The 10,956-nt window shown below is 42.9% G+C and overlaps 1 protein-coding gene across 1 annotated transcript in view; it reads left to right on the top strand.

The window, feature by feature from the left end:
• The first annotated feature begins 6,209 nt into the window (after positions 1-6,209).
• The window catches only part of Ppil4 (peptidylprolyl isomerase like 4), a 33,655-nt gene continuing 28,908 nt past the window's right edge, over positions 6,210-10,956 (top strand). Inside the window, exons 1-2 of the mRNA XM_050161659.1 lie at positions 6,210-6,323; positions 9,830-10,024. Of these exons, the coding sequence (XP_050017616.1) occupies positions 6,254-6,323; positions 9,830-10,024 (265 nt within the window). The 5' untranslated portion in view covers positions 6,210-6,253. The remainder of the gene's footprint in view (positions 6,324-9,829; positions 10,025-10,956) is intronic.

Below are 10,956 nucleotides of genomic sequence, written 5' to 3'. Positions count from 1 at the left end.
CTATTTTTAAACCACAGCAAACTGCTAAGTAGCTAGTCAGACTTGAAGGTCACTGAGGAGGGACCCACTCCGCAGAATCAGCAGCCTGTAAAACCAGGAAATGGAGCCGGCAGTGGTGGTGCCCCTGTTTAATCCCAGCACTGGGAGGCTGAGGAAGGTGAATCTTTTTCAAAACCCTGTCTTGAAAAACCAAAAGAAAAAAAAAATTGACAGAATGCTTGAAAGCCCTGGGTTCATTCCCAGCACTTACTGTGGGGTCATGGAGATGACGCAGATAAAGGCACTCATTGCCACGTCTGAAAACCTGACTTCAACCCTTAGGAGCCACATGATGAAGGAGAGAACCAACTCTTTCCAAATTATCTTCTGATGTCCTGTACCCACTATGGTTCTAGTGCGCGCACACACAAAATGTGTGAATAAAATAAAATGTAAATAAAATAAAAAAAAAACCCACTGAGTGTGGGAGACCATGACTCTAACCCAGAGTTGGAAGGTGAAGGCAGGTCATTCTTGGCTATAATGCTGGACTACATGAAACCTTGTCTCAACAAAGAAAAAAAGAGTTAACGGCAATGAACCTATCAATCACCTGGACAGGAAAACCATCCCTCAGGAAAGCCGTCTCTCTGGTCATTGTCTACTCTCACCCCTTGAGTGTTTCCTTTGCAATGGTTCATTTCTGACTGTCAACCTCTAGAGTGCACTTTACATTGTAATAATACATCTACATCCTCCTTACGTTGTGTGTCTCTGAATTCTTTTTGACAGAGATAACGGGCTAACAGGAGACCAGAACGAGATTCCCTATAACAAAACTAAAAACTGGTCAAATGTTCACTTAACTAACTTCACAACTACTATGAGATACAGTACATTGTACTCACTTACAGATGGACTCTACAATGAAGCCCCGCCTACTTCTGTGTTCTATCTAGAATCACTGGTCATTTCAGTCTGTGTTAATCTTCTGGAATTAAAAACGAGTCTAGAGAACTGGAGAGATGGCTCAGCAGCAGAGAGCATTGCTCTTCCAGAGGATCAGAACTCAGTTCCCAGGGTCCACCATGGGTGGCTTACATCACCTGTAACTAGCTCCAAGGGATCCAAGGCCTTCTGACTTTGCACATGCAGACATAGACACAAACATACACACACAAACCATTTAAAAAATGAATTCAGAGTTCAGGAAAAAAAGACCATGTGGAGTGCAGAATATATGCAAAAGGTCCCAAAGTACTACATGCGCGTGACAAGGGAGTGGGTAGAGAAGGCTGCCGCTTTGCAGTAGAGCTCTTCCTATAATCAGACAGTCCATTCTTTCTTTCTCTGTCTCCACTGGTACATGAGCTCCAGGAAGGAGTGGCCAAACTTTAAAGCACGGAGCCACCTCAAGTAGATACTTAGTTGACATCTATTCTTTGGACAAATAATGACCAAGTCATTAAAGGTGTTATTTGAATATGAACAACTTTACTATTTGTATAGCATGGTTTTCTTTAGGTCCCATGTATTATATGCATATATAAATCACACTGTTTGAAAAAATAAAACTACCATAACTATGAGTCAACAATGCCTCCAGAAAACAAACAAATCCCCCAATTTTGAACATACCTTGTTGAAAAGTTCTACTTACTCTCCATCGAGTAGAAAACTCAGCTTGCTTCACCTGACCTTCACATTAATATGCAAAATCAAGAATTAACTTGGCAGTTGCTTACCTGACTACTAATAAGCCCATCAGTATTAATGCAGTATGTATTTTGATCTTCTTCTGAGTCAGCTCAAGTCAGCTGGATTTATTTGAGCACAAAACCCTCCAAGGGTTCAATTTACCTAATATATCCAGCCAGTCTGATTTGGGGCACATTGATGCACTTTGGTCTTTGAAGCAGAAAGTATTTGAAACATCTAATAGCTTGGAAAGTGAAGTATGTAAGAAACAGAATACATTTTTAATTGATCATTAATAATCTTTGACCAAAAAACTAAAAAAAAAAAAAAACCTTTCAGTCCAAATGTGGATACATCTGCTTCTTAAGCAACCAATTTCAGTGGTTTTTTTCATCATTTTCACAATCAAAATTTGAATTTATTATATTTATCATTTTCTGTTCTGCAAAGCAAGCTTGCCACTTAAGGGAAATCTGGGGCTTGCTCAGTGTCTGATTGAAATTTCTGGGACAGAGTGAGTCATGGGGTTGTTGGCACAACATACTTTACTTGGTGTTTTCCAGAGTTAGCCAACTACATATTTTTGAACTTCCCAAAGACTCCCAGGAGAGAACAAGAGGAAGAATAAGAAAGAAAGAAATTTTCTTGGGGGTGGGGTCGGGGAGGAGATAGCATTATGTCAACTTGACACAAGCTAAAGTCAAAAGAAGAGAGAACCTCCAGAAAATGATTCCACAAGATGGGGTTGCAGAAAAATCTGTAGGGAGTTTTCTTAGTGATCGATGGGGAAGAGTTCAGCCCATTGTGGGTGGGACTATCCCTGGGATGGTGGTCCTGGGGTCTGTAAGAAAGCAGCCTCAGCAAGGCGGTAAGCAGCACCCCTTCCTGGCCTCTGCTTCAGCTCCTGATTTCAGGTTCCAACCTTGCTTGAGGTTCTATTCTAAATACCTACAATAACATACATAGATTCAGAAGCATAAGCCAAATAAACCCTTTCCTCTCCAGCTTGCTTTGGTCATGGTGTTCCATCAGAGCAACAGTAACCCAATCTAAGACAATTTTCAAAGTTATCCACAAATATTACTTCATTTTTCGAAGAAATGTAAAAACTGCTTTTACTGTAACCCTATTGTCCAACTGTTTAGAAATAAAGATATTTTTGTTTATTAAGGGGCTCACTATGTAGCTCTAGCTGGCCTGGAATTCTCTATGTAGACCATGCTGGCTTGCCTCTGCCTCTCAAGTGCTAAGATTAAAGGCATGTACAACCATGCCTGACTAGAAATAAATCTAATTAGCTCTAGTGATAATGTGCCATATTCATAACTGACTAATAGTATTAACACTGTAGGGCCAGCAAAATAGCTCAGCTGGCAAAAGTACTTGCTGTGCAAGTCTGGTGACCTGAGTTGGAAACCCATAATCCAGGGAGAGGTGGAAGCAACAAACTGTCTTTGCAAAACTGTCCTCTGATCTACACAAGTGTGCCATGGCACATATTGCCCACAGACATACACAGATAGTAAGACTTCAAAAAGAAATATCTTTGTCTCTTTCCAACCAGTTTTATTTGGGTTGTTTACTGGAACATGGGTTTGTTTACAAGGGCATCAACACATTACCAGTGGTTACATCACTGAAGGAAATGTCTCTCCCATCAATCATTAACTATATATAAATTTACAGGGAGAGGAGGAGCCCTGTGAACCCTTCCCTTTTATGACAGAGTGTTTATGGGCCCAAACATGAGGAAGTAATCACAGCTGCAGTGAGTTCAGCAATGCTACAGCCATGTCACACCTGAAGACAGCTTTCCACACTGCTCCCTCACCCCCAATTCCAGCTCTCACATCCCTTCGTCCCCAGTGTCCCTGAGCCTTGGGGGGCTGATATAGATGTCCTTAAGGCTGATTTTGTTGTATCATTCCACATAGTCTGAAGAGTTTCTCTTCCAATATTCTTGGAAGAGCTGGCTTAGTGGTCATAATTCCATTAACCTTTTATCATGCAATATTTTTGTTTCTACATCATATAGTTCTCCATAAGATTGTTGTCCTGGGTATAGTAGTCTAGATTGGCAGGCATGGTCTCTCAGAACTTGAAATACATTCCACACCTTTTGGACTTTGAATGTTTCTGTTGAAAACTAAGCTATTATTCTACTGAGTTTGCTTTTAGATGTGTCCTGGTGGGTTGTTTCTTATGAGCTCTTGATACACCTTCATTGTCTTGTATAGTCAGTGTTTTAATCATAATACTGTGGTAATTTCTTTTTTGATCTTACTTGGTGTTCTATAAGCCTCTTGAGCATGTTTCTTTCCTTTGTTAGATTTGGGAAATTTTCCTATAATTATACTGAATTATTATATTAAATATATATAATTATATTGTCTTTGTGATGGGAGTTCCCCTATGCCTCTAACTCATAGCTTCACCCTGGCTTCATTAAGTGAAACATAAATAAATCCAGTGACTGATTAGCCTCCTGCACAGATAAATCTACATGTGTTCTAGTCTTTCTCCTACAACTATCTAAATTATAAGGTGGCCACAGGTGCAGGGTTTTGGATTAGACCCTTCCAAATGGGACGGACCAGGCTATAGATAAATTTATTTTTCTTTACCAACTTCTATTTCCTAATTTCCTTGTAATACAAGGAAATACACATGCTTGGTGAACACTTCTAGTCCTGGAATTGTTTCAAAAAACATTTTTTAAGCTTACCTTTAAAAAGCCTTTTCTCCTCACCTTCCCAGATATGGCTTCAATCTGTCATATTAGGTCTCTGATTTTCACAAGAACACATTAAAATGACATAAAAGTAAAAAATGACTAGAAAAGAGTGTAATAAGCTACGGGAGCATGTTATCAGCATCCCAAAAGATTAGATTTGATAAGTCTCCTAAGTTAGAATGTTAATAAGGAGAAATTTAAGGATTAGGCAGATGGTCCTGATGATCTGAGAGCCACTTCTAGGAAGCACACGGTCCTCTGACCACCACACCCACGTTCTCACACAGGCACCCTCACTCATCGTCATTTATGAAGCACGCATGGGCAGCCTGTTTGTGGCAGTTCTCCAGTTGTTCCTATCCTGGGAAGTCCTAGATGCTTGTGTTACTGTCATACCCAAGGTTCCAGTCTTCCTTTATGCTGTCTGTCCAGCATATTACGGGCCTTCCTCTTCACCCTATCCCGTGTACTCCTCCAAGTAGTGCTGTCTTCGGGTATCTGCCGTTCTTCTCATAACATGGCTGAATATCTCAAGCACCATTGTCATATCCTGTAGTTTATTTCCTTCTATAGGTGGAGATGTTTCTTCATGTCATTATTGTACAGTCTGTCTCTTTACGTGACACCCATAATCCTCCTGAGACACACCATCTCACACACATTCAGCCGCTGTTCTGAGGAGCATTTCACTGTCCAGGTTTCTGAGTTGTAAAGAACACAGCTCAAGACAAGCGTCTCACATACTTGTAATTTTGTTGTTGTTGTTATGTCTCTTGCCGACCAAACTTTTCCTAGTGCCGGGAAAGCAGCCCTCACTATCTCTTGCAGCCCTCACTATCTCTTATCTACTTCTTGACATCTGAAATAGTTCTCTCCTTTGAGTCGAGGTTTCCTCCCAGACAGACAAAGCTGACTGTTTGCTTGAGGTTCAGATTCTTTATTACAATGTTAAAATCCTTGTGCCCCCTGCCCATGTGTTGTATCTCAGTCTTCTCAAGGATTTCACCGACTTCCACCACTCTATTGACCATGGCCTGCATGCTGCTCATTTGGACTTTCACTGGTAGTGCTGCATCGTCAGTGAAACACAAGTTATTGATTCGCACACCACCTATCTGCACACCTATGCACAGACACCCTCCCAACAAGTAAATAATAAAAGTTTAAAATCATTATGTTTGTCGCACAAAATAGCTCCCCGTGCTGCTAAACCATGTACAGTTCTCAGCTACACAATAGTAGGTTAAAAAAAATTAGTCACTTTTTTTTTTTTTTTGCAGAGTGAGGTTGGATATTTATTTAGTGGGTTACGGAAGGGAAGGGGAGAAGGGAGAAGAGCGGGGGGGGGAGGGATAAGTGGGGAGAGACAGAATACCTCTTGGAAAGAGAGAGAGACGGAAAAGGCTTAGTCACTTTTTCATGCAGCAACAGATCGCCTGCAGCTTGGCGTTTTAGGAGAGCTTAGAGACTATTGCATCCCCGGGGCCTCCTCTTACGTGGGCGAGGGAAGACCATGTCGCGGGTATGGAGTCCTCCCTGCTCTCGGATGGATACACTATTCCTATAAAATAGCGCTCGTGGGATACAGGCCTTTATACGGGTCACCAAGGGCGAAGCAGAATCTCCCAAAAGACTCCGCAGGCCGTAAGACAGCCCGCGCGGATACCAGCAGCAGAGCCAAACGACACGGTCAGCAGCCTGCCGGAAGTTGCGCTTCCAAGAGGGGCGACGGCGCCCGCGGATGACGCCACAAGCGTCGCACAGGTCGTGACGTAAGGCGCAGCTGCGCGCGGGCTACGCCTGTCATTGCCGGGGGTTTGTTCCTGAGGAGAAGCCGGCGCCATGGCGGTTCTCCTGGAGACCACTCTGGGCGACGTGGTTATCGACTTGTACACCGAGGAGCGGCCGCGCGGTGAGACCCACGTCCTCCGCGCCCTGGCGGGGCGGCGAGAGTGTGCGTGCGTGTGCATGTGTGCGCGTGTGTCCACAACTCGCTTCCGCTGTGGTCCTCCTAGAAGGACTTTAGCTTGTGGGGGTGGGTGAGGTGGCCTGCGTAGGCGACGCCCCTAGTTTTCGTCCACTCGCTGAGCTTTCTTTACTCATGAGAGGAAAAAGAGTTAAATACGGCTCGATGTGCCATCATTTGTCATGGTGAAAGCAGGTAGGATGCCTCTGGTTTCCGGGAGGGTGGCCGTCCCCAGGGCCAGCTAGAGAGTGTAGGTGTCTCACCTTTTAGAGTCTGCTTTTCCACTGAAGGGGAACAAAGCGGGCTCCAGTTTTAACTTAAGAGTCCTAGGAGAAGGATGTGTGTGTTGCTATGGAAAGTAGAGAGGTTGGGAAGAAGCCAAGCCAAAGGACTAACTCTTTCGGAGATGAGTGGCATTTAAGGTTTTCTTAGCAATTTGGAGTTTTTCTCGGAAATAGCAAGACACTTGGCATGGCTAGAACGATTGCTATGTGGAATGAAGCAGCTGCCGCTGACGTCCAGTCAGGTTAGATCCTGGTAAGTCTTCGGTGCCTTGCTGACGCAAGGTCGCAGCATTTGAAGGTTTTGGAAGCGGGATTATAGTGTGGCACACAGGCCTCGGAAAGAGAATAGGCAGCTGTGTGGGGACCGTAGCCCCCTAGGAGAATCGGGAAGCCAGGAGAGATTAGCTGCAATCAGTGCCCTTCCCCTGCAGAATGCAGAGCTCCCCGAGAAGGAGAGGAGCTGCGGTACTGCGCAGACACACCTCTCCCCACGCTCAGCTGTTTCCCCCCTCCCCCCTCAAACGCTTCACTTGCCCCTGTACTCTTCCCGTTTCTCACTGTTGCCACTGCCCACGTTCCTCTCCACTCCTATCCCTCCAGGAACTTCCCAGATCTCCCCGAACCCCTGCAAGGCTCAGAAGATCAACGCTAATCTGTTACTTGTGTTCTGCCTGCAGTGGATTGATAAATCACAATGACAGTCATTCTATTAGAACATATACTTCCCTGTCCTGGAACTGTGTGCCTGATTGCGTCCTCTCAGTTGTGTGCTGCGAGGAGAGTAGGAACTGTGCCTGAGCATCTCCATTATCTCAAGAACATGGCGTGGCCTCTGCACTCGCTGCAACGAGTAATGCATAACAATGTGTTGTTTTTGCCTACTGCTCTGTCAAGGAATAGAAACACAATTCAAGAGAGCTTAAAGTGCTCAGTTGCCTTCTGTCACTGGTATAAGCTTGGATGCCTAACGGTGGCTGGATCCCAAGGATGCTCTATGCAATTGAAGTCCTGTCGTTGTCCCCCCCACCCCCCACAGGGTTTCTCTGTATAACAGTCCTAGCTGTCCTGGAACCCGCTCTGTAGACCATGCTGGCCTCAAACTCACAGAGATCACCTGCTTCTGCCTTCTGAGTGCTGGGTTTAAAGGCGTTTTGCATGCATCACCACTGCCTGGCTGGAATTGTATGTTTTTTTTTAACCATTTAATTTCCATTATGATTATTATTAGTATTTTGTGTGTATGTCTGTCCTCGCACATGTGTGGTAGTCAGGAGAACTTTCAGGACTTGGTTCTCTCCATTCTAGGAACTCAGATCTTCAGGCTTTTGTGACAAGTGCTTTTACTTGCTGAGCCATGTTACTAGGCCTTGGAATTGTATTTTTAGCTTCACTTTGCGTTTCCTTTTTCTTGAGCTCCTTTGACACTCTGCATGTAGAACAGCACTTTCCAAAATGAGTGGACTCCTTTGTGTACTCCTGAAGTGGAGACAGTCAGCACACGTCCTGAACAAGCAGGGCTTCTGCAGAGAAGGCTTGGGACACCAAGACTATATTTGCTTGTGTGCACATACTTGAAGGAGAGTGACTGGACATCTCATTCTGTGTATACTTACTTATCAATCAATAGTGAGCATATCCACATATTCAGATTCCTTTTTAAAAAAACTTTTAATTGCTGAAAAAAAATTTAAGCCAGCCAGACATGGTGGGGGCACACCTTTAATTCCAGTAAGCAATTTCCTGGACAACCACAACTACACAGAGAAACTATGTTCGGAACAAAAACTTTAAAAAAAAGAAAAGAAAGGAAAAAAAATTTAAGCAAACAGAAGTAAAGATAATCAGTAAGTGAAATTTACTGACCAACTTTGTTACTAGTCAACACATAACTAATTTTGTTTCATTTACAGTATCCCCTACCTCCACTGGATTTTTTAATCTGAAATTACTTCAGTATGTATCTATAATAGGAAATAATTGAAAGTATAACTGGAGCCCGACACAATAGTACATGTCTAAGAATCAAGAGCACATGTATAACTGGAGCCTGACACAGTAGCACATGTCTGAGAATCTAGCCCAGGTCCTCCTGCATGCTAAGCATTGACAATGAGCTGTGTCCCCACCCTCATCTTTCTCATTTTTTTTTTTATTCTCTGCCAGTCCAAATCTCTTTTCGGGATTTTTTTTTGGGGGGGGGGCGGCATTGGGCGTTTCAAAACAGGGTTTCCCTGTGTAGCTGTGGCTGTCTTGGATCTTGCTCTGTAGACCAGGCAAGCCTTAAACTCAAAGATATGGCCCAGCCTCCTGAGTTTTGGGATTAAAGACGTGCACTACCACTGCCCAGCTCTCTTTTATCTTTTAAAAAATGTCCATTTTACTTATTGTTTCTGTGTGTGTGAGAGTGTGCATGTGTACGTGTGTGCTCTTGCAGATTCTCCCAGGCATTCCTGTAGAGGTCAGAGGACAACTTGGGAGTCCATTCTCCTTCTACCATGTGGGTTTCAGGGATCAATTGCAGGTCATCAGACTTGACAGTAAGCTCCCTTATCCATTGAGCCACCTCACCAGTCTCCAAGTTTTCCTTTTAGATATATTTTTAATTGATATGTAAAATTGTTGTATCTATGATATACCATGTGTTGATATATATGATACAATCAAATTCTTTTAATTTTTACCTTAGGACTCCATGTAGTCTTCTTATTTCCCCAGCTATAAATATTCCTTATTTTGAACCCTTGTTATAAAACTACCTTTAAAAAATTCATTTTATTTAATCCCAGCACTTGGGAGGCAGAGGCAGGCGGATCTCTGTGAGTTCGAGGCCAGCCTAGTCTACAAGAGTTAGTTCCAGGACAGGAACCAAAAAAGCTATGGAGAAACCCTGTCTCGAAAATCCAAAAAAAAAAAAATCATTTTACAGAGCCAGACGTGGGATGCGCCTTTTACCTCAGCACTTAAAGCAAAGGAAGGTGGATCTCTGAGTTGAAGGCCAGCCTGGTCTCCAAGAGTGTTTACAGGACAGCCAGAGCTACACAGAGAAACCCTGTAGTTGAAATAGTAAACAATTTACTATTTAAATAACATAGTATTATTAGAAATACCTAGTGTTGTCATTATTTCATGTTTAATTTTTTTTAAAAGATTTATTTATTATGTATACAGCATTCCTTCCATGTATGTTTGTATGCCAGAAGAGGGCACCAGATCTCATTATAGATGGTTGTGAGCCACCATGTGGTTGCTGGGAATTGAACTCAGGACCTTTGGAGGAGCAGGCAATGCTCTTAACCACTGAGCCATCTCTCCAGCCCTTCATGTTTAATTGTAAGGACCTTCATTGTTTTGTTTTTCCTGTTAGATTTTGAGACTGTCTTACTGTATATCCCAGGCTAATCTTAAGTTCATTTTTCTCCTGATTCTGCTCAGGCATATGCCATCATACCTGGTTATGACACTAGTTTCATAAATATGAATTTATTGAGGGCAAGGAGCCTCATGTATGTTATTTTCTGTATGGTTTCTTAGTGCCTTAAGACCGTGTTAGAATGTCTCTCTGTGACTAGACTGTGAGCTCTTCAAGGACATGAACCATAATCTAAGGATGTTTGTGATGGCAGTGCCAAGCCATCTAGAGGGCTGTATTAGTTACTCTTCTGTTGCTGTGATGAAACACCACGACCATAAGTGGTTTGTGGAAGAGTTTGCTTTGGATCACTATTCTAGAGGGGTGTTTCATAATGGTAGGGCAGGCATGGCAGCGTTCGGCTGGGTTAGGTGGCTGAGAGTTCACATCTTTAACAAGTGCACCAAGCAGAGAGAGTGAACTAGACGTGGGCGAGTATGAACACTCAAAGTCTCCCTCCAGGAATGAATTTCCATTGGCAAGGTTTCCATCCTAAAAATTCAGTAGCTTCCTCAAACAGTGCCACCATCTGAGGACTAAGTATTCAAATACCTGAGCCTATAGAAGACATTTCAAACCACCCCAAATGTACACAGTAGATGTTTATTGAATATGCAGGTGAATTTATATGAGAAAGATTGTTCACAGTAAATAAAGATTTTTGCAAAGCCCCTCTTTTTTATGTGCTATTGGGGATTGAATTCAAAGCATCAGGAATGCTTGGTAATTATTCTACGTGAGCTTTACCCCTAGTCTGTGAAATACTTTTTACTAATTGTAAAACAAACAAAAGTCCTGAAGGTGTTTGGTTTTTCTCTAATTTACATAATCTACATTCATTTTCATACATCCTGCTAGATTTCCTTTCATCATTGCATTATCTGTA

This window comes from Alexandromys fortis, unplaced genomic scaffold, assembly GCF_014885135.2.
Source record: "Alexandromys fortis isolate MF-2015 unplaced genomic scaffold, M_Fortis_MF-2015_v1.1 scaffold_134, whole genome shotgun sequence".
NCBI lineage: Eukaryota > Metazoa > Chordata > Mammalia > Rodentia > Cricetidae > Alexandromys > Alexandromys fortis.
The sequence above is the reverse complement of the archived record's forward strand: the minus strand, read 5'-3'. Positions and strand labels throughout refer to the sequence as shown.